The sequence below is a fragment of the Hetaerina americana genome, unplaced genomic scaffold (genome assembly GCF_022747635.1).
Source record: "Hetaerina americana unplaced genomic scaffold, ioHetAmer1.1.p SCAF_10, whole genome shotgun sequence".
Lineage (NCBI taxonomy): Eukaryota > Metazoa > Arthropoda > Insecta > Odonata > Calopterygidae > Hetaerina > Hetaerina americana.
The window spans coordinates 71,830,775-71,856,243 of NW_027286070.1; the positions used below are offsets into that span (position 1 = coordinate 71,830,775).

The following is a 25,469-nucleotide window of genomic DNA, read 5'->3' on the forward strand; positions in this document are numbered from 1 at the left end:
AATGTATTAGACTAGATATCAAGAGGTGGAAATATTGTGGAGAAAAAGTCATCTTAAAATAATTGTGCAATCAGATTTGAATTAAATTTAAAATGAACAAACCTACAGTCATGAAGCCATGGAAAACAAATAGCTGAGACCATAAACTTGCTTGGCACTACTTTTGTTTTAGTGAGGAGGTAAAAACAACCGTACAAGTAAGGGGAAGATAGGAAACATACACTGTTAAGGAATTACAGTCACTATCGTGAATTGCATTCACACACTCAGAGTTTGCAAGGATATCTCCTATGCCAGGGACCAGTAGTACCCACACAGTAACTAACACACCCTAGCAATCGAGTGGTTGTAAGTTTGTTTCCTTATTTATTAATTTGTATTGTTTGTGTGTGATGGAGGTACTAGTGGGTCACTGTTTCCCAAACACACCCAAGTGACCTAGAGTGTGTTACTATACTCTCCTTACTTGTAACTCCGTTTTTACCTACCCGCCTTTAACAAACCTAGTTCCAAACAAGTTTATGATCTCAGCTATTTTGTTTCCAATCAGATTTGAGGTTTAAGATTTCCTCTAACAGTAGAGAAACATTTTTGAAGATCACATCATCAAATAAAACTTCAGAAACACTGTGATAGGGTTGGGAGTACATGCTAAGGTATTGATAACTTATAGGTTTTGTAACTAGACACACAACATTGTAAGATGGCTCACAGACTATTCTACTAATCCAACCTCTTAAATTCTTTTGATTGCTTGAAGATGGTGGTTGACTTTAAATATTTAGAGACCTGGAGTCATGGTCACATATAAAGATGAGCTATCAAGTTCTTTCTTACACAAGCAGTATATGATTATTCTGAATTCAAGGAAACTGCAAATAATACCACAGCTTTGCAAACACAAATCCAATTACTTTGTTTGGGAGCCCAATGTGCATGACAATGCAAAAATTTTAGTGTGCAGTAATCATCCACATCCTTCCCTTTCCAGGGAGCACTCCAGCCAGTAAAGCCTCAGCAGCTTAAGGTGTGATAAATAATTGTGCCCAAGAGACAAAATAGGGAAAGAAAAGAAAAATATGGTAGTGTTCTCTTTACTGTAGCTTACATTGGAATAGGTTCCCATTTTATCTGGAGGAAGAGGACTATTTTATCTGTGTATTCATAAAACGTTTTGTTAATGTTCTTCAACTCTAAAACAGTGTGAGCAAAAAGCAACTGGGACAGATGACCACAATGGAATTTATGTCTAAGATTGTTTATGATATTCAGATCACTAACCAAGTTTGATTAACCACAAAGTACTAACATCAATCCAATAATGGTCTTCACATACATGTATATAGTTGCTGTGATTGTACTAGGCAAGAGAAATAGTAAGGGACCATATTATATGGGATAGTGATAAGGATGAATTCACTTCAGTTCAAGTTAATTTCATTTGAATCCAATTTTATTACACAAAAGTGAACTGTAATTCATTACTAATGGGCAATGTGATGCCTGAGATGAGCATCTTGAATGTAAGACATTATTTTAGAACTTAATGCTTATGTACTGAAACTGATCTACAAGCTGATGATGACATTTTAAAAAATTATTTCCATAAATGAAATATCAGAAATTCCATTTATACAAATAAATTTCTAGTTATGACCATAAATATATCTATTATCTATAGTTATGGATAAAACAAAAGGAAAGATGGATTTCCTTGACATACCAGTAGCTTGTTTGAATGCTGATAGGTGAGGAATTGGTCTCCCGATTGGATCGATCTTCGGCTGATTTGGAGGAACCTTAAGAAAAATAGCACATTTTATGGAATCCACCAAATTTGAAACCATCATCTTTAATAATTGATTAAAAATGTTGGGCCGACAAAGATTGTTTTCTTATACAGTCTTTTAATAGAATTGCATTAATATATTAAGAAATCCATTTTTCATCAACATTACATAGACATACCACAGACTGTATTACTGTATCATGCCACTAGTAAATATATTTTTATTTCCTAATATTGACATTTCCTTTCAAGAATCATACCTACCACTTGAAAATACTGTGAGCTTTGAGATTGCTTGCCTGTAAATTCTTGTGAAGCACTTAATATTCTTTCTGGTAAGCATTGCTTGTCTGAGTCATTGTGGTCGATTTTTTTATACACATCCACAAAAAACTTGTAAAAAAAGCTGAAATATAAAGAGGACAATGCTTTAATTAAAAAATGGGAATGATTGTAAATGTGGTTTGTGTATTCTAATTACATCATGTTTGAAAATGATATGTAGGTACTTATTTGAGGGCGAAATCATTAGAATTAGACTTTTGACTTAGCTTAATGTCTTTGGTCATGTTGCAAGGCCAAACCCTTTCCCCCACCAAACTCTATGATCAACTCCCTTCGAAAATCAAACCACCCCTTTACCAATCCTCTAAAAATTATACCTATGCAAACTCATGTGTAATATTTTCTGATACCTGCATTTAAATGAGTTATAAAATGATTGATAAATCATTTTTTAACTCATTGCGGTCAAATAAATAGTGTAAATTATACCAGCAATATTTTGCAAGAAGAATTATTGTATTAGAAGAAAAATACCATCATTAATAGAAATTATTAATGTACTGTTCTGATTCCAAATGTAATAAATGATAAATATTCTTATTAAACAAATTCATTTAAACAAAAATGGTAATCTGAATGGCATTACATGAATATTCACAAAACTGTTGGAAGAATTCAAAGAATGCATATCTTCAATTTATTTCTCAAACTTTCACTTAAAGAAGAACCCACCTCAAAGTAAGTGCTTTTCGATATGCAACCATTCCACCCGGAGCATCTGGTGACAATGGCAAATCATCAGCAAGGGCATTGCATACGTCTTCCACAAGTAGCATATCCAATTTCCTGTAATAATAATAATGAATCATGAAAGTACTGAATGACATGATATATAAATATATATATATATATATATATATATATATATATATATATATATATATATATATATATTTTTATATATATATATATATATATATATATATATATATATATATATATATATATATATATATAAAATTATTATTAGGTAATCTACCGGTTAAGGTAGGTTTTTGGATAGACACAGTTACTAAATAAATATTTTGTGATTCCTAACAAAATACAAAATCCAGTATCCTACTCTCCATCAAGTCCCTCTTCATCTCCGAGTACTTTCTTCCTCCCTTCATCCCTTCCAACATCCCTATCCTACTCCTTCCCCTTTCTCATTTGCCTAACATTCTCCCCTCTATTACAGTTTTCAACATCCCACTGTCGGTCAATACCCCCTTCATCCACTTTTCCTGCCTCAATAGGATTCCTCCCAACAAATCCCTCTCTTCGCCCACCATACCAAGTACTTCCTCATTTGTTTTCTTCTCTGTCCATTTCACCTTCTCCATTCTTCTCCACACCCACATTTAAAAAGCCTCCAGTCTACGTCTATCCTCCTGCTTCAATGACCACGTTTCCGTGCCATACATAGCTACACTCCATATCAAAGTTTTTACGAGTCTTTTCTTAACATCCTTACTCAAAGTCCCTGTCATCAACTCCCTCCTCCTTGTGAAAGCCTCTTTGCCTAGCGCAATTCTTCTCCTTACGTCCCTACTACTTTGACCATGTTGGTCCAAAACTCTTCCGAGATACGTAAACTGTTCTACCTGCTCTAGTTTTTGCCCTCCTATTTTAATGTTTAGCTTAGCCTTTTTCTTTCTAGAAAATCACATAACCTTTGTTTTATTAATATTGATTCTCATCCCAAACCTGTCGCACTGAATTTCCAATTCACTAAGCAATGCTTGCAACCCCTTGGCTGACTGACAAACTAAAGCTTGGTCATCAGCAAACCTAACTGATTTTACGAATATTCCACCCACATTCATTCCTACCTCCAGTCCTTCCCATGCCTCTATAATCATTTCCTCTACATAAACGTTAAACAGCAACAGGGATAATGGGCAACCCTGCCTAACACCTCTTCCTAAAACTGCCCATGCGGTCTCCCCACTCCCCACTCGCACCTGAGGATTAACCTCCTGCCCTTGCTCCTATCTTTTCCTATTTTCTGCAATATACTCATTAGTTTTCCCCAATTCACTCAGTTCATACTTTTAGTTTCTAGCAATGGTTATGGTATGATTCATGTTGGTGATCAATGATTTTTCTGAATTTGATATTGCATGTGCATGTCACAGCCAATGTTCATGGGTTTGTGCCAAACATTTATGTAACTATAAGCATCATTTCTTTTATGTATCTTGATTGAGACTGTGTCTTTGCTCCTTTTTGGCATGCCTTATATGATGTACGTACACCTATTCCTGTACCTCCACCTCCTGTGCACCTCTACCTATACACATACACCTGGCATTTTTTTGTATTGTGATCTCTGGGCAAATAAAAAGTAATTATATATATATATATATATATATATATATATATACTGCTGCATTCAAGCATAAATTAAAAAGATATCTACAGTATATATATATATATATATATATATATATATACTGCTGCATTCAAGCATAAATTAAAAAGATATCTACAGTATATATATATATATATATATATATATATATATATATATATATAATATATATATATATATATATATATATATATATATTATATATATATATATATATATATATATATATATTATATATATATATATATATATTATATATATATATATATATATATATTATATATATATATATATATATTATATATATATATATATATATATATATATATATATATATATATATATATATATATATATATATATATACTGCTGCATTCAAGCATAAATTAAAAAGATATCTACAGTATATATATATATATATATATATATATATATATATATATATATATATATATATATACTGCTGTATTCAAGCATAAATTAAAAAGATATCTACAGTATATATATATATATATATTATATATATATATATATATATATATATATATTATATATATATATATTATATATATATATATATATATATATATATATATATATATATATATATATATATATTATATATATATATATATATATATATATATATATATATATATATATATATATATATATATATATATATATATATATATATATATATATATATATATATATATATATATATATATATATACTGCTGCATTCAAGCATAAATTAAAAAGATATCTACAGTATATATATATATATATATATATATATATATATATATATATATATATATATATACTGCTGTATTCAAGCATAAATTAAAAAGATATCTACAGTATATATATATATATATATATATATATATATATATACATACATAGTTTTAAAGGCAAATTCACAAAGAGAATTATTCCCAGTTAACACAATAGGTGTAAATTTTTAGCATATTGAAAGGTTTAATTCAATTAAAATAGGAATTAAGGATAGATTTCTGATGTATAATTGCAATTATCATGTTTCAAACATCTGGTGATGTCTTCATTATGCCATCTTATATTTTTACTTCTTACTTGGGATGAAAACAAGGAGGTTATAGCAGATGGCCAAGCAAGTAAAGGAATAGGCCCATACCCTAGGTTTTTTTGTTTTTCTCTCACTCTTATCAAATTTTCATGTCTTTTTGGGCACTAGGAGTATAAAGGAGACTTGGAGTAAGATGTCTAAAATGCAGATGTAGTGATGTACAAATTTTATTATGAATAATGGCCAATTTCTACCATGTTAAGAGAGTGATGATTAAATTTATGTGCATAACAAATTGCTGATCTGAAGTTCACTAACCTTCCTTGGATGATTCTGGCTGCTTTCTTTGATTCCACTATTGTTGGTGCCATTCCTCCAAACACCAGATTTGCTTTCTTAACAATTGGAATGGTTTCTTTCTCAATCTCTATATTGAATGCAGCATTGACAATGGAAATGTCATCATCTCTTCTACGAGCTTGTTTATAAGCTTTGAAAAAGATCCCCTTTAAACATACAAAAATACGATCAAAGTAAAGAAAATCTTTAATGATCTGTGCATACAAAATGATAATTCAGAATTGCACTTAAGCTGCTGCACCACTTCTTTGCCTCTTAAATTTTTACATGCATATGCAGGAATCAAATTTTATTAATGTGAAAAAAACATGTTTCAAAATCTAGGATTAGAAACTATTTTTTGCTCTCTCTATTAAATCTGTCAATAGGAAAGAGTTTTCTAAAATGAGTTTTGAAAAATTCACTTCATAAGTGCATCATCACAATTCAATAAACTCAAAATCTAATTACTTGACAGATAATGTAGAGGAACATAAAACATTTTTGTTTGTACTTGAAGAATACATTACTCTATTGTTTCACATGAGACCTGCATGATTTGAAAATCTTATCTTGTAGAATATGCTGAAGATAATTAATTTTAAACATAGTTGCTTTAAATTCATTATCTTGGAAGTTTGATATACTCTGTGCCAGAACAGGGTCTCTTGAAAATTCAATGAAATGAGAGGAAATGGTGTTCAATTTTTTTCATATTGTCCCTTAGAATGGAGATAACAAACAGTTGACTTAAAAATGAATGAAACATGTTGCTAATTTATGAGAGGAATATTATGCATATATTTTACCGATGGAATTCCTTTTATTTTTAAGCAAGAACAATTCTCCTTCAAAAGGCTTAGAAATGGTGAAATCAATGGTTAATAATTTTAATAAGTATGAATCCATCAAGGCACTCTAAATTTAACTTGGATGCTGATATCTATAAGGTTTGAGGCATGGTTTGCATGAAATTAGAGTGTAAATTATGATCTACTCAAAACTGGGCAGTAATGCATCAAAACTATTTATCATTCACAACCTTGGAAAATTGACAACAATGACTATACCAGAGGCATGCGTTTGTATTTTTTATAAAAAAATCAACTGTCACTCTTTTTCACTTTCATTCATACTTATAATGGCAATATGTGTCCACAAAAATGAAATGACAACCATGATGAAATATTTGCTGCTCAATATAATGCCCATTGGAAAGAAAGTAAAACCCAAAGCCGTACACTTAAGGGCACTTATAGGTGGAATATAGAAGGGGGTGGTTTTTTTTGACACCAGGTGTTTCGCCTGCTAAGCAGGCCTCTTCAGAGAACCCCCTTCTATATTCCACCTATAAGTGCCCTTAAGTGTACGGCTTTGGGTTTTACTTTCTTTCCATGCACTCGGCCGTAGTACGTTCTTTATCTATTTAATAATGCCCATTCACGAATCCCCAGATATTCCCATTTACCAAGGCAACATTTTCCACTCAATTTTCATTCATGTGCAAAATTTCTGAGAGTTTCTATTCACAAAACAAGATGTTTAAAAAGTCTGCAAGGTACAGATTTCAAGTTCATTTTCTGTTATTTTAATTTTTCACTTACCTCATGTGAATAAGGTATCATGATAGAGAGCATGACTTCATCAGGTTTCACAATATTTTTGCGATATCCGGTGAAGAAAGATCCATCCATAATGACTGTCCTTGGCCTACCATCTTATATGCACAGGGAAAAAATATTTTTCATCAGCAGTGTTATCAAAATTCATGTGGTAACCATAGTTTTTAAAAATTCATTAATTTCAGAAAGCAGATAGTATTTTTATGATTTTATTTCTGCTGTTAAAATACAGCTATGTATGCATCACTCATGAATACTCTACTTTTTGGAGTTTTACTATGGAGTATACATCTCAATACATTTACCCTAATTTAATAGCTCCTCAAATAATAATCATATGGCCTCTCTGACATACCTTTGAAAAATAGAATTGTTCATTTTTCAAACATTTTTAAAGCAAAACTATAGTTTAATAAAATAAATTATTAAATTTTCTTTTATTGAGCATATATAACCTTAATTAGTTATAATGAAGCAATATTTTAAGGTCAATTAACAGTGAAAAAATCAGCAAATGACACAAAAAATATTTTTAACTTATGAGGTCTCCATTTAACTTTGGGTATGACAAAAGACACTATCTTTAAAAAATTGAGAAAACATTGAACTCTTTATTTAAGATCCTTAAATTTGGAGTGATTATAATATATATATATATATATATATATATATATATATATATATATATATATATATATGTCTGTATATATATATATATATATGTATGTATATATATATATATATATATATATATATATGTATGTATATATATATATGTATGTATATATATATATGTATGTATATATATATATGTATGTATATATATATATATATATATATATATATATATAACACTTTTTGAAAGACTCACGGACGTGAATAATAATGTATAACACTTAGCACTGGTGGACACAGACAAAAACACAGAAACACACAAAAAAAGAGACTCACTATTTTTCGAATTTTCGGTGGTCGTTGCCACCTTTATCAAGGAGGAGAGGGACAGAACTCAGAGTTCTGTCCCTCTCCTCCTTGATAAAGGTGGCAACGACCACCGAAAATTCGAAAAATAGTGAGTCTCTTTTTTTGTGTGTTTCTGTGTTTTTGTCTGTGTCCACCAGTGCTAAGTGTTATACATTATATATATATATATATATATATACATATATATATATATATATATATATATATATATATATATATATATATATATATATATATATATATATATATATATATATATATATATATATATATATATATATATATATGCTTTCGTAGACGTAACACGGAAGTGCCGAATAGTACAATACACAATAGCACACAATATAGAAACACAAAAAAAGAAGAACACTCTCACGTTATTTCTTGATATTTCGACGGAAACACTCCGTCTTCATCTGAAGATAAAGAAGTAATGTTGAAGTCATTACTTCTATATCTTCAGATGAAGACAGAGTGTCTCCGTCGAAATATCAAGAAATTACATGTGAGGGTTCTTCTTATATATATATATATATATATATATATATATATATATATATATATATATATATATATAATCTTAAACTACATGAAAGAAAAGTGATGAAACCAAAAGCAAGACCTACCTTTGCTAACAAGCTGGATTTCACAATTCGCAGCCATGAATATGGGGTTAAGATCTGAGATAGGGCTTCCTGTCATAATGTTACCGCCCACAGCCTAGAACGACAGATACTTAATCTTTTTAAACAGTATTTTCATTAAACATGCATGCATTAAGAAACATGGAAGTATACTGACTGCAACATTCCTTATTTGTTTCCCAGCAAACCAGTGAAGCATATCCACAATTGCTTTGAAAATTCTTGTCTTATGCTCTGGAAGAAGGAATGTTTATTATTTTTGGCTTTCATATGCTCACATTATTAGTAATTAAACATAGAAATATTTTACAGTCGTGCATTAATGTGTGAAAAATAAATATGACAGAAAATAAAGATTAATAATTTTTTCCATGAATTGCTATGTTTTTTGGTATTATAGCGAACTTATTAAGAAAATAATTAAAATACATCCACAGAACAGAAATGGAGGCAATGCATATCACAGCATATAAATCCAATGCAATTCCAATATTATTTACCTGGTAATTCTTCCATCACCATTTTCAACGTAGAATCAATTTCATTCAAAGTTACTGATGATCCAAATCTTATCCCTGTGGCAGTATGCTGTATAGCTCTTAGTTCCTTTACTTTGGTCGGGTGGATGAGCACAGGGTATAAACAATTCTTGAATTTCACCTCGACACCTAAAAAATATAAACAAAATATTCCAAGTTGTTAATACAAAGTCGTTATGTCACAGAGCATCATTTGTCAACACATTCCAGTGCTTCATCAGGGCTTCAACTAGGGTTAGGGTTATGTGGGGCTAGCATGAATTCAGGCATTTATTTAATTATCACATGTTGCATAAGAGTCCAGTGCATTGAATCTATGCTATTTTTATCCCCACCAGTTGCAGTAATGGCCATCGGATTAAATTTTATTCACAATGAAATCAAAAATTACTCATTAAATGCCGAAATATTTTTAAACAGAATGCTGGGGTTTCTATTACCTCATAGGTTTGGACAATAGAGATGTGATAGTTAATGCAGCAGATTGACTAATCATATCGTGTTATTGCAAATGTTCTTATTGTTTTATCCTTCATTAATACCATAAATTTAAAGATAAGGTTTGAGTTGGTTTTCAAACCACAATGTGATTTCTTTAACGATGCTGAATGGAAATATGAAGGAAATCAAATTAGGAGATGATCAACAAGAAAAAGATAGACAAGAAAATGCATCAATGTGGTATCAAGCCTTCTTCCCCAAAACCATCACTGAAGAGTTAATAATGATCATAATAAAATAGCACCTTGTTGAAGTTGTATAAGAGAATGACCCAATTTTTAGCAAAAGCTAAGATAAATAAAATAAAATGAAAACTCCTATCATTGTAATAAGTTAGAACCACTTGTCCTGCAATGAAAACGAAATTTTCATTGTGAAGGTTTGTGGCGAAAGTCATTTCATGGCAGTGACCAACCACAACCTCTCAACCAGAACACCCTTCTACAGTACGGGAATGTTACTTCCTTGCCAGTGGCCAACTACAGACCCAAACACTTAACCCAATTAGCATCATTGACAGGGTTAAAGGGACTCCGTTAAGGATACCTGGGTTTAGATCAGATATACATATACTACCCCTGACTGTCTACGGGAATACATTCCGCACAAACAGGGACAAACAGAGCTGACACACTTACAAGCACTCAGGAGAATAATCTTTTACACACTCAAAAAGGGCCTCACTGCTGGGAGGATATGACTTGAATTGAGCAAAGTTAACAAAATACAGGAAAAGACCAGAGTCTGTGTAGTATACGTGTATTTCAGCTACCATGTAGCCCTCCTCAACAAACTGAAGGAAAAAAGGACTCACAGCAATAGGTTTATTTATAAGCTAAGATGATACATGTACCTCATTTCTTTTCCTCATTCCAGAGGAAGAAATAATTCATAGCTGCTGGTCAATTACTGCTGCTTCTTAGAACAAGGAAATTTGTTTTTAATGAAATGAGAAACAAAGTGAAATGAAAAGAGTTAAATGTACCTTATTAATAAGTTTACAACCAAAGGTCTCAAAATCATTTCACACCCAAACGCAAATCAAAACAACTTTTAATCAATATTACCTATTTCAGTGTTTCCAACCACAATTCTTGCTTGAGGATGTTTGTGTTTAAGCAGTAACAATTGTTCCAAAGTTGTAGGCCGATACCAAGTGACTCTGGGACCCTTGACTGTTAAAAATTGATGGTCCAGTTCTGGAGATATCTGCCAAATAACAACAGTACTACATATTAATATAATAAGCACAAAGTATTTCTTTTATATTTTATTAATTTTGAGGAATCAGGGAATGTTAATTTTATTGATTCATATTCCACATAATGATGTTGGTCACTAATATGCTAAACCTTGTCTTATAATCGACTTTAAACTTTAGCCCCATTCAAGTATTAATATTAAAAACCGAAGTCATTCAAGACTCAAGTTTTTAAAACTTAATGGTTTCATAAATATATGAGACAGAAAATTGAAAAATTAAAAGAGAATGGGGAGGACTGCAATAAAAGGCTCTGTTAGATTTTGAAAAAACTCAAATGAAGGCATATATACATATAAAGAAAAATTAGGTAAGCAAAGAGAAAAATGTCAGTTCGAAGAACTGAGTGGAGAATCACATCAAGCCAGTTCAAAGATTGACAATGATTGAGATTACTTGATTGATCTCATGAGTAAGATATATGGGGGTCATGAGCTATGCAGATGAGTCATGTGTGCGTGGATAGTTTCGGGGAATAAATAGACGGATGTCAATGATGCTCAATTATTGAAACTGCATTCAAATTGTAAGTCGTGGAAACAAGAACCACCCATCCACCTCATACCTTCAACTCGGGGGGGAATATGGGCTCTTGTGAGCTGTCGTAGGGTTTGAACTTGGAAGTGTCGAACAGGATCTCCACGTCCCCCGGCGCCAACAGCTCCCCGCTACTACTGCAGCACCCACCATCGCCGTTTGCCTTGCAGCACCACCCGTTGGGGTCTCCCTTGGAGCAACCGTTAGCGAGTCCTTTGCAGCACCCGTTGGTGGTCGAGGTGCCGTTGACGGCCGAGAGTCGCGACCCGCACCGCTCCCACTCCTCCGTCAGGGTGCGGAAGCCCTCGATGATGGGGCGGTAGCCAGTGCACCTGCACAAGTTCCCTGGGGAAAGCGAGAACGAGGGAGGGGCTCGACATTTAAACTCGTTATTACATAAATGAAAAAGAAAAACTTTGTTCCAATCCACCACTTTATTTCAGGTACGACTCCACAGTCGTACCTGAAATAAAGTGGTGGATTGGAACAGTTTTTCTTTTTCATTTATTAAAATGAACTTCCACAAAGTTGAGGCTGAAACTATTGAGATCGTTATTACATTTTTAAAGTATCATTCCACTGCGTGAGAGGATGTAGTCTAGTGATAAGGGTACAACACTAATGGCAGAGGAGAGGAGTCCGGGTTCGATGCCGGGTGACTTTGGGCACCCTCTGCTCTTCACCCAATCCAGATGATTTTTTCGGTTGCCAGATCTTGTTAGGAAGCGACTGGTGGCACATGAAATGAGAAATTGTTCCCCCCCCCCCCCAACTACCCTATCAATTCCTCTTTCATACTATACACTCCCCAGGAGTCAGACAGTGTTGAGGTGGTCAATGAAACAATATACCTCTCCCGTTCCCCCCTCATTAAATCCCTAAAAGACTCTAATATCTTTCTGCACCAACCGCACCTCCCCCCACCAAGGCAGTGATGACCTTCGACCATCCCACCCGGATCCCATTATGTTCAGCCGAGTGCTTTAGCCAGTTGAGCTACCGAGGCGTCCTCTTGCACTTCGAAATTTTGGGTACGTTAAAGGAACAAGATGTTGTGACGAAATACCGCACATACACGTACAATGTCTCACGCGTTCGTAGTCGTGCGCGATGCGCCACAGTTCAAGAGTTTAAGCCAACTGGCATCTCACGCAGTTTCTTGGAATTTGTCAAAGGTAAAACACCATAAGTGTTTAAGAGTCGGCTTTAACCTCGTGGACTGTGGCGCGTCGTGCACGACTTCGAATGCCTGTGGCATTGTATGTTGTACGGTATTTCGTCACAACATCTTGTTCCTTTAAAGCCCCTAAAATTTCAGAGTTTAAGAGGACGCCTCGATAGCTGGCTATCGATCTTGAGAAAGCATTTGATCAGGTCCGGATCGAATGGATTCTCACTGTGCTCAAGACGATGGCCTTCCCCGAGTACTTCATTCGTGCCGTCTCAACGATGTACAACGGAACTTACTCTATAATTAGGATAAACATTGCCACCTCGCCCCGCCCATCCCCGTCAGGAACTCCGTTCGGCAGGGCTGCCCACTGTCAATGCTGGTGTTCGCCTTTGCCTCCTCAGACGACTGGAGAGCAGTGGAATCGGGGTACGCCGTCACGGCGCCGTCTGCCAGGGCGTCGCATTCGCTGACGACATAACCCTCTTCATAGACGACCCGTCCCACATGGCTCTAGCCCACGACATAGTAACGTTACATGAGCAGGGTGGTATCTTCCTCAACAACCGGAAATCCATGTTTTTGCTCCTGAAGGGCAACCGGCCGTCGACCCCCATCGGTTCGTTAGAAGCGCCCTCACTCAAAATCTTAGGGTTCTGGTGGGAGAAGGAGTTGGCTCCCACGACTGAGCGACACTGGGGAATTATTGACCATCACGTAAAATGGAGTGCTGGAAAGCTTTCAATCCCTTCCCTCTCGATCGTGACTCGCGTCCGCCTCCTCAACCAGAATGTCTTCCCAAGGATATGGTATGTGGCCCATCTGTGGCCCTTACCCGCTAAATACAATGCATGCTTTATTAGAGTGACAAACCAAATGATCTGGAATGGCTACGTAAAGAAAGTGTCCCGAACCAGCTCTATGGCCCGTTTGAGCAGGGTGGTCTCAATTTAACCGATACAGCTCTAAAGGCGAAGGTGGTCTATACGAAGCTTAGCCTGCGCATCCTCGGAGGTGACGACGCGTGGCGCAAGGCACTCCCCAAGGACGCGTGGCAGGAACTCGCACGCGACGTATGCCACCGGAGGGCATTTGATGAAACGAAAAAGGTCGCTTCTCTCCTGCGAGATGGAGAAGCAATTCGGGTCAAGACCCTGTATGTCAGAGCGCTTACCGAGCAGCAACAAAATACACCAAAAAGAACGATTTCTTGGAAAAACAGGGCGAACGATGAGGCACAGTGGAATGTTTAACCCAATCGCGAACACAGTCATGACGAGGGAAGTGAGGCACCACCTTCTGCTTGCCGATTCGCCCCTTTGTCCGTCATGCGGTCGAATAGACAACGTCGCGCATCTCATCCTTGGATGCAACGATAAAATCAGAGAATGGGAAGCTCTAAAAAAGATCTATAAAACCTAGGACGTGTTCGGTGGTGGTGCCATTACCGACATGAATCTGATCACCTTGAACTTTCGGCTCTTTCCGAGCTTCAAATCCTTCATAATGACCACCCTAATCGTGGAATTCACACAGATGAGAACCGCGAATAAACATTCCGCTAAAGGCATGCAAGCATTGGTGGAACGGATGTGGCTGCCCCCAGTACCGGACACACTTCGTCCGTGGTTAAAAAGTTGTTTTTCTGAATAACTGTGCTTCAAAGCTATCAATAATTCCAACCAAATGTAATGTTCCGCTGCTAATCCAAATATTTCCTTCTATATTTTGTGAACCCTGCCATTATTATTTCCTTCCACAGTATTGTTCATGGTCACAATTGTTTTATGCAATATATATGAATGTATGTCTATGTAAGTGTGTAACCATAATAAGGAAAGAAAATATGCTGTAACCATAATCTGTTAGCTGACAATGTGTACAATGTAAACACAAGCAGTGTAACATACTAGACCGAATAAAACTAAATTGAACCATAGCTTAACTGGCTAGAGCACTCGGCCGAACATCGAGGGATCCGGGTTTGAATCCCAGTCAAGGTGAATCATTTTTACACTGTAATTTTTGCATTGTAATGCACTCTTAGCGGATGACTCCATTAACAGTTGTCAATGTCAGGGCATCTCCCGCCGTCTCCTGGATATGTTTCGGAATTGTTCAACGGAGGTTGCATTCCCGTTAAAAAAGGTGAATTGAGGAATTCCATGGAGGAACAATTTATCGGGTGTGATTAATATAGCAATATAATTCCACGGAAACGTCATCAGGGAAGAAAAAATACTTCAAAAAGATGCGTTCCAAAAGTAATGCAATTAAATTTTCCGCACCGCTCGTATCAGTCAGAGTGGAATCAAACTACTCGTAATACGTGGAGAAGACGTTAAGGTTTGCCACGAAATGGGTCTCAGAGCTCTCCAAGCTGTGGAAGCGGCAGGACGTCAATTATTGTGAACCTCTGCGCGCCGACCGTGTCAGGAAAAAAATGGAATCGACGATCGAGCAACGTCACGCGAAAACTACGTTTTGTGCTAAACTGAAAGCGTCTCTTGAGGAGACTAAAAAAATGATTCTTGAGGCTTACGGGGGCTTTGATCTGTCCTATTTACAAGTTTCGAGGTGGTTAAAGGCCTTTAAGGAGGGCCGGGAAGAGGTTCACGACGAACAAGGCCCTGGGCGGCCATCAATCAGCAAAATGGACAACAATGTGGCTCGTGTTCGACAATTAATGGACTATGAACGTCGATTGAGTATCAAGATTGTTGCCAATGAACTCAACTTGTCTTCTACTGCTGTGTTTCACATCGTTACTGAAGATTTAGCGATGAGGAAAGTGTACACCGAACTCGTGCCCAAGGTGTTCTGCCACAACGCGCCACGAGTCAGCGAGTTCCTGGCCAAACACCAGGTGCCAACGCTACCTAACCCCCCCTATAGTCCTGACATCAACCCAGCAGACTTAGTTTTGTTCCCTCGGAATATAGCAGCCCTGAAAGGAACCCGTTTTTCGTCCATAGAAGAGATCCAATCAGCCGTGAGGAAGACCTTGCGAGAGGTCCTCGAAGACGCCTTCCAGGGCGCATACCGGTCATGGCAGAGTCGCTGGAAAAAATGTGTAGAGACCCAAGGGCAGTACTATGAAGAAATTTAAGTATTTATGCAAATCTGTTCAATAAATTAGTTGAAAATAAAATAATGGCATTACTTTAGGAACGCACGCTGCATTATGTATTGAAAAATATTAAGATATTATTCTGTTGATGCGTCGAGGTTGCTATGCCAGTAGTTAGCGTCATTCTCTCCAGGCGGGGGTGACCTCTTTTCCTTTACTGAAATTTATTGCACGGTAAAAGTCCCTATTGAAATACGACTATACTTAAATCTTATTTGTGCATGGACTAACTTGGAGATAATATTTTTGGCGAAGGAAAAAACTTCTACCTACTACTTTTTTAAATTTGACAAAATATATTTAACGAGGGTAAAAAATAACAGAAACTTTACACTTCCACGCACTTTCAATGTCCTACGACTATGGTTTCGACGCTGCGCATCATCTTCAGGTGATGTATTTAAAATAAATTATTACCATACGCGCACTCGGTGTAACAGTAATGCAACACATTTATTAGACTTTTCACTTAAATTATGAAGCATATATCAAATACGACGGTCGAAACTCAACTATACATATGGGAATAATATGACAGCCCAAATATAATAAGTAAACGCTGCTCTCAATAAAAATAATATTAAAATTTTATACTGATAATTAAATTCTCATTCTTAGCTTTGAAGTTGGCAGTTAGGTCCCAATTCGTCAGTAAAAGCCATTTTAATTGTGAGTTTTGACTGGAAATACAATTAAAAAAAAGGTTGAAGTGACAGACGAACAGTATTTTTAAGGCTAAGTATTAATTGGAAAAAATGCTCTGGCGAAAGGGAAGAGTGAAATAAAAACGGAAGGTTCCTCTCTTCACAACTGGAGCTGGGGTGTTCAATTGGAAGATCAAGCCTCGACTGGATGCCAGTCGTTCAAGTCACCTTGAAAAGCGACTTCCATGTCCTTCATGGTGGGGGCCCGGCCGCCGCCCTCGACGTAGCAGGCCCTCAGCAGGGAGTACATGGACATGACGATCCCCGGCGTGCAGAAGCCGCACTGGGAGCCGTGGGCCGCCGCTATCCTCTGTTGGACGGCGTGCAGGCCGGTCTTGGTGTTCCCGATGCCCTCCACCGTGGTCACCGCTTGCCCGTGCACCGCGCAGACCGGCGTGAGGCAAGCGTTCGCCGACAAATGACTGCGGTCCCAGATATTAAGGAGTCATCACGACTGATAGGCAACTTGGGATCTGGATTGGTGGAGTCCGGGCGCAGCTGCGTATTGAGTTTGAACAGAAACCTCTCATTCAATCCCGCATGTCCCCATTTTGCCTCCTGCCCAATATTAACTAAGTTTCCAACCCTTTAAGTCTAATATTTCATTCCACTTCCAAATATCACCCGCTGAAAACAAAGTTCCGCGCTCGTCTATGTCCAATTCCAGCCCACAGTAAGATCTCCTCTCCATTTCTTACATACAAGGGGCCATGACATCCTTAAATTATGTAAGACTATTTATAACTTTTTTATCTCTACCCACATACGTAAGGCATCATCAACATATGGACTCCCAATCCCCGCTTACGCAATTATCGGCGCTCCTTAAAAAAAATAAAAAAGCGCATTTAGGTTTGACGAATGCGTTTTTTTTTTAAAATTACACATAACATCTTTCGCGTTTCCACTGAAAAAGAACTCTTAAAAAAAACAACTTTTCTTTAGTGTTACCAGAATGCAATACATTGACTTATTGATACTCTTTTAAATGATTGTCAAATAAAATTTATGCACAAATAATTTTAAACGACGTTGAATTGATGAATATTTGCATGTCTTCTTTGCTGATCAAGGATTAATAAAATTCTTATTTCACAAGCAATAACTGAACTAGCCCAATGGAGAAACATTTGTAAGATTCCTCTTCAATTCCCGCAACAACCCCCATCACTTCCCGCGAAGAAATTTAACGAAATGGCACACCCTGTTCTCCCCTTACGTAATAGAATGAGAGTCTCACAAGCCTCCTACCATTTCCTTCGCATTAACCAGTGTCTTAAGTGAAGATCTTGCCAGTCCACCTCTGTGACTACTCGCTCCAAATTCCCAACCTCTCCTCTCGCGACAATCCCCACTCTCCGTCTTTTCCACGACCTTGCCGTCATGCAAAACGCGCCTTCTGCAACTGACCTGCCACTAATCGCACTCCTTACCAGATATAAGGCAGTAGTTTTCCCCCTCACGTCCTTCAATGCAACATCTACCTCCCGTGTCGGTGAATTCGTCACTCCAGTAAGTAAACTCGACGCGACGGATCGACAACTCTTTCCCGAGAAAATCTTCATACCGATCCTCTTCGCCTTTCCGCACACCAGTTCTCGAAATCAAACTTTCACCAAATTCCCCGGCATCCTTGAGAACGTACATTCCTCGTCTACCAACATATCTGTCCGTAGCTTTTGGTTTTTCGATCAACAGAGATTTTTTTATGAATTTGACTTTCAAAAACTGAGATACTTCCTATTTCTACGTTATCCGTTAAAAAAAACAAACATTGGTCCAGCGAACAGGGCCCAGCAGTACCCTTGTCCTTATCGAATGCGGTACCTTAACGGCGGTGAACCGCAGAGAACAACTCGTGAGTTAATCGCTTCTTTTATGGGTTAATCTATTCCCACTCTAAAATATTCATACCGCCAATCCAAGGGATGTAGGAGTAATCATATCCTAGGGCCGTGCATCCGAAAATGTGCGATAAAAGTTTATTTCGATGGTCGACCGTTTAAGAAAGATTTAAGACAAACAAAGGCTGTGCAACGCTACACTTCCAAGCCTCGCCTAACTAGACGAAGTCTGACACCCCACACCACAGCACGAGTAAGCTGTTCTTCGATTCCGCATTAATGCGAACTTCTCCCTTCTTTTCGGCCAGCATGCCTATACAATTCTATCCCCTACCTCGCTTGCCTAACGCCCTCCCATCTTTATCACAGTATTCCATCGCTATCAAAATTCTCTGCATCCATCTTTCTCCTTTGGATTCCTCCCAACAACTAACTCTATCTCCTTCCCTTTCACCATACCTGGCACTTTCTCGCCTCTTTTCCTTTCCGCCCATTTTACCTTTTCCACCCTTGCTTACACTCGCATCTGAAAAGCTTCCAATCAACACTTTTCGTGTTGAGTCAACGATCATATCTCCGTGTCATACAAAACCACGCTCCATACCAAGGTTTAACAAGCCTTATCTTAACATCCTTACTCAACGTCCTAATCACCAACCTCTGCCCCTCCTTGCATCAGTAAATACTTGTTAACCTAATGTATTTCTTCTTGCCCCAACTACTTTGACTATCTTGGTCCAAAACACTCCCAAAGAACTTTTACACCTACTCTAGTTAATGCTCTTCAATGCATAAATTTAACTTGATATTTTCTCTTTCCTTGAAACCAGTAACGAGGAGAAATACCTAAGTAAGAGGGTAGGCTTAAAACTAACGCACGCATGCTTGTAGACGACAAACAAAATGACCTTCAGAAGCACTCTTGGTGGCATGTGGAAGTAACGTTCCCCCTCAACATGCATGCGCTGGTTTGAGGTCGCTTCATTCATCCAGTGCATTCCGAAAAGCGGAAATATGGAGAGTCCTCCTTATTCCCCAAATCTTGTGCCTTGCGATTTTTATTTTCTTCCTCAACTCAAGAGACACCTCGAGGGTAATCATTACACCTCGGACGATGGGGTGAAGGCAGTTATCAAGTCATGGATTTGAGAAAAATTGGAAGAGTTTTTCGGTGACGGAATGAAAAAACTTGTTACAAGTTGGGAGAAATATGTTAGCCTTAATACGGTGACCATGTTGAAAAATAAATGTGAAATTTTGAAACTTAAGAATTGCACTTTGATGTTCCTTTTGCCCAATCTTGCTATTTGTTTTTGTTTGCGCCCTAAAAGCGTGTGTGCATTACATTCCAGCGTAACCTCGTAATTGGTATGAATATTATGGGGCAGAGATGTAAAGCAGTCAGTGGTTCAGCATGATTACACTAGAAAAGGATACAACAATTTTCGGCTCTCGTGGTCGTATCGGGATATCATGACGGTGCATGCACCGCAGCCACCCTCGGCGCAGCCCAATTTGGTGCCGCAGAGGCGGACTGGATGCCAGCTGCTAAGGAAAATATGGTGCACATAGTGGGTAGATCAGTTCAAGAGAACAAATTTTAGTCATTCCCCTGAAACTTCAATGGAAATTAATCGAAACACGCCAGTCTTCGTTAAAAAGGATACGTTTATTCCTCAAGTAATACAGGAGTGTCCATTCTGGATCCACATTATGGTCGGCCACCTGTGAAGTAGAGGGAGGAATGAATATTATGGTACTGATTTATAAAACAATTTAATTACTTTTAGCATTAGAAAACACAAAAAATTGTTCTCAAAGGCATTGAACTATTTTAACAAAGGATTGGTACAAAACCTGTTTAAAAACCAAATGGTTTTCATTGAATCTAGAAACGAAAAGGAAAAATAAAGAAAGGAGTAAGCCCAGAATACGTACTCCTCCCTCCCTTCGTACTATCCAACATCCCTATCCTATTCCTACCCCTTCCTCGTTTGCCTAACATTCTCTATCACAGTCTTCAACATCCCACTGCCAATCAATATGCTTTGCATCCATCGTTCCTGTCTATTTTTTATTTCTCCCAACGATTCCGTCTCCTCCCCCCCCCCCCAGGCCCACACCTCATCATTTATTTTCCTTTCACTCCACTTTACCTTCTCCATACACACTCACATTTCAAGCTTCTTTGCCTAGCATAATTATTCGTCCTGTGTCCCTATTGCTTTTATTATTTTGTTCTAGAACACTTCCTTGATACGTAAAATGCTCTAGTTTTTGCCCTCCTATTTTAATTGTTACCTCAGCCTTTTTCTTTCTAGAAAATCACATTAACTTTGTTTTATTAATAATGATTCTCATCCCATACCTGTCGCACTGAATTTCCAATTCACTCAGCAATGCTTGCAACCCCTTCGCTGACTGACAAACTAAAGCTTGGTCATCAGCAAACCTAACTGATTTTACGAATTCCCCGCCCACTTTCATTCCTACCTCTAGTTCTTCCCATGCCTCTTTGATCATTTCCTCTGCATACAGGTTGAACAGCAACGGTGATAATGGGCAACCCTGCCATTACACCTTTTCCTAACACTGCCCATCCGGACTCCCCCCGGGGATCGAGATGGTGCGGGGGCTAATGTACTGGCTTCCCACCCTGTGGGCGCGGGTTCAAATCCCGGCGGTGTTGAATATTTTTCAGAGGTATCTCGATCCCTAATTGAGGTGCTTTGTGGAGGGCACTTTGAGTGGGTACGCCGTCCGTCGGATTGGACGTCAAGCTGCGGACCCCTTGGCGCCTTTCGTAAAGAGTTGGCTAATACCGACGCCGGGTTTCTCTCTACCCTTCATCCTTTCCTGTCCATCCCCAATGGCGCAAATGACCTCAGCTGTCGATCGCCTCCCCTGAATACTACTACCACTACTACCCGGACTCCCCGTTCCCCACTCGCACCTGAGCAGTCTGAGACATGAATGTACAGGTTGCGGATTAGCCAGGTTGCCAATGTAAAAAAGTGGAAGTTCGATCAATCGAGATCGGTATAAATACCCCACGATCCACCAAAAAGGTGAGTGGCAGGGGGTGCAAGTACTAGGTGGGAAGTGTAAGTGATAAGGAAGGATATGGGAAAGGAAAAAGGAAAAGATAAAAAAGGAAGGGGAAAGGAAAAAATATTTAGCAATAATTCAACAAATAATCTAATAAATATCAAATCAAATAAAAAATTAAATACTAATAAAGGATTTAACGAAATTTTTGTCATGCTCGTCTGGGCAGTGTATTGTGGGGCCTGAGTCCATCAACAACCTAACCTAACCTGAAAGACTATGTCTAAAACTAATTCAAGTAATTGGATTTTCAGTTCTATCGTCATTTCTAAACAACCCCTCGAACAAATTTGAAATCCCAAATTTTCATTCGAAAATTAGATTATTTCATTGTGTACTGAACATTCCTGTCGATTGCAAATTAAAAATGGCAAACTAGCGGCGATGAATAGGAGAAAATTATAACCAAATAACACGTTTCGTATGAACGCCTACGAAGAGAAACTTGCATATGATGTTCATTTCCGCCACTTTTATTAGGTCCCGATCAGCTGAATGGCACTAATTTCTCACCATGGCAATGTTTAGTAGTTATTGTTCAGCCATCGTTATTCGTTGACTATTGGTTTGAGGACCTTGTAACTGGTCTTTTAACTCGCGAATTCCATCACATCGTATAGATTTACTGCGTGTGTTGCTCAAATCGAGAAATAATTCACCATCAAGCATTAATTTTAATTTACCCAACTGGTTCTTTGTGGGTCAACTCAAGCACGGCAGGAGAACTACTTAAGAAAGGAATATTGGAAGTTGCCTAGTTATATAAATCCTCTAGAGATGGCAGGGATTGTTGCAAATCGTGCACACCTGATATTAAATTAGTCAAATAGTATACTTCGACGCGTCCTTCTGATTGGCAACGAAATAAATTTACATGAATTTGAGGTGTGTGACAATGTATTTGCACCAATTCAACGGTATAATAACGTATGTTCCGTGGCCATGGCCATTAGTCCTCACAGGACTCGAATGTGCACTGATTACGTAACACATTTTTTTATCATCCCACAGAAATGACTGGCGAAGTATAACTGCCCTCTACGCTGACGATGCCGCAATCCTGGTAAAAGGGAAAAACATGACCTCAGTAAAAGAAAGAGCACAAGATGCATTGGACGAGATAATATCGTGGTATAAAAAATGGAAATTGCAGATAAATACCCAAAAACCCAAAGCAATACTTTTCGTCCACCCAGGATCACGTAAAGCATCTTGTGAATGTATCAGGATTGGACAACAACCGATTGAATGGAGTCAAAGCATCAAATATTTAGGAGTGGACTTCGATGACAGACTGACCTTTAAAATACATATCAAACAGATACGAGATAAAGCGGCCGCAATAAGGTCGCAATTGGCACCGATTATCCGACAAAACGCCACCCCTAAGGAAATAAAAATTCTAATATACTCGGCAATAATAAGACCAACATTGACCTACGCAGCCCCTGCGTGGATGGGACTACTCAGTAGATCCCTAATGGACAAATTAAATAGCACAGAAAGGAAGACCCTGAGGCTGGCTTTTTGGCTCCCCCCCTGGGAAGAAAATGAGAATGTATGCCAAAAAACAGGCATAGAAAAACTCTCAGATCTCCTACTAACAAGGTGTAAAACATACTATGATAAGTTAAAAGAAAACCCAAATGGGGCTATGACATACACAAAAATAAATAAAATAGGCCCCTATGATAAATATAAGAGACCTAATAATGTCAAACTCCAATAATAATACGGAAAATAATTAAATAAATATAAAAAGGGCAAAACAACGATGCTGGTGGTGCTCCAGAAAGAAAAAGGAATTATATACTGAGACACAGAGCATAAGCCCAACTAGGCGACCTCTGATAAACAAAGCCGCCTAAAAACGGCAAGGCAAGTCGAGTCGAGACGGAGAGAATTTATGAAAAGCGCATTACTGGTAATCAAGTTTTTCAGGGGCACTCCTCGAAATTCTTCGCGAAATACAACTTAGAAAGACTTTTTCCTTTTCCCATTGACTATTTATGACTCAATTAAACATTAAATATGGAAAAAAAGGAAATTGGTCCTCACCAAATTTTCGAGAACTATTAGGTGTCATCAAATATAATGTTTAATCGTGCGTTTAATTTGATACGATAGATTTATGCCGATGAAATATTTTGGTCGAAATGTCGAAATAAACGACGAAAAAATATTTGCCAGATATTTTATTTGAGGAATATTTTTATTTCACCTGATAAAAATCCACTACAGCATTAAAACTGCCCATAAATCATGGTGCTTTACTCCATTGAAGATATAAGAGCACCCAAGAATTCAAAAATCAACAAAAAATTAACTGTTCATAACTAGGAGATTTAAATTTTCAGGAGAAATATTTTCTTATTGAAGGATCTCAGGTTTTCCCGGCGTATGGTATTCAAGAAGTTCTCTCGGGTTTCCCACCGGGTCAGGTTGCAGTACACCGACGTTTCGAAGTGGAAGATGTGGAGCTATTGGCTGTTAAAGTAATAATCTCAAGGAAGAAGATCCTAAGGCCAATAAAAATAATTAGGAAGAACTCCTAAACCGGTATTTCGGTCACCAGGTGACCATCAACAGGGAGAAAATCAAATGGGGCACTTGAACTAAGAAGAGGATTGTGCACCAGGCACTGTCCAAAGTCAAGTGACAAGTCAGACTATTACTTGACGTTTCGAAGGCTGACTCTGTCATCGTCTTCACCCTGAAGACGATGGCAGAGTCAGCCTTCGAAACGTCGGTGTACTGCAACCTGACCCGGTGGGAAACCCGAGAGAACTTCTTGAATATTTTCTTATTATCAGACCCTTTCCGGGCTAGGGAATTCCCCGCATTCCCTCAAGACTGACGATAAAAAAGTATTTAAAAATATTTTATTGTATGAGAAGAACAGCAAAAAATTACCATTGCTCAACATTTAAAAACTCCAGCAAGGGTAAATCAAAGAAGACATTCCATTTTCCACTGATGGCATTTCTGCATAAAGTACTGTAATTAGTGATTTAATGGTTATTATTCGTGATAACAGTTCCACCACAATTTTGCCACTTTGCGTCACCGAGAATGATTCTGTAACTGGAATGTAATTTGCTAACTCGTTAGCTACCTTGGCAGTTTTTACGCCAAATAATATAAACGTAATGTTACCCACGTGTTTAACAAATTAATCCTTCGAACATATATCAGCTACGGGTGAAGATATTTTTACTTTTCTAAAGTTACGTAAGCAATTATCAAGTTTAAGCAACACAATACATGGTTGAATCTTCATTTGTTTAAATGATCATCAGTGAGAAACAGACAGTCTCAATTATTCTCGACCCAAACTCTTCTATTCCTGGTGATAGTAGCGATTGAACTCCACTATTGTCTCTCAGGAAATATATACCTACCTATTTAGTGCAATTTTCCACCAACAGCTTTCTCCAGAGGCTATAAATGAAAAAAAATCCGAATGGTACACATCTGGTACTTGTTTCCCTCAGTCCTTTCATATCCTACTCTGCATCCTTTGGAATGTGAGCATTGGGCAA

The 25,469-nt window shown here is 37.4% G+C and overlaps 1 protein-coding gene across 1 annotated transcript in view; it reads right to left on the bottom strand.

Moving 5' to 3' along the window:
• The window catches only part of LOC139700361 (xanthine dehydrogenase/oxidase-like), a 55,797-nt gene extending 37,175 nt beyond the window's left edge, over positions 1-18,622 (bottom strand). Inside the window, exons 1-12 of the mRNA XM_071599000.1 lie at positions 18,543-18,622; positions 17,144-17,397; positions 11,999-12,315; positions 11,240-11,381; positions 9,633-9,800; positions 9,290-9,366; positions 9,115-9,208; positions 7,487-7,599; positions 5,862-6,049; positions 2,807-2,920; positions 2,054-2,195; positions 1,724-1,799 (exon numbers count right to left, since the gene is read on the bottom strand). Of these exons, the coding sequence (XP_071455101.1) occupies positions 1,724-1,799; positions 2,054-2,195; positions 2,807-2,920; positions 5,862-6,049; positions 7,487-7,599; positions 9,115-9,208; positions 9,290-9,366; positions 9,633-9,800; positions 11,240-11,381; positions 11,999-12,315; positions 17,144-17,397; positions 18,543-18,622 (1,765 nt within the window). The remainder of the gene's footprint in view (positions 1-1,723; positions 1,800-2,053; positions 2,196-2,806; positions 2,921-5,861; positions 6,050-7,486; positions 7,600-9,114; positions 9,209-9,289; positions 9,367-9,632; positions 9,801-11,239; positions 11,382-11,998; positions 12,316-17,143; positions 17,398-18,542) is intronic.
• Positions 18,623-25,469: the final 6,847 nt, after the last annotated feature.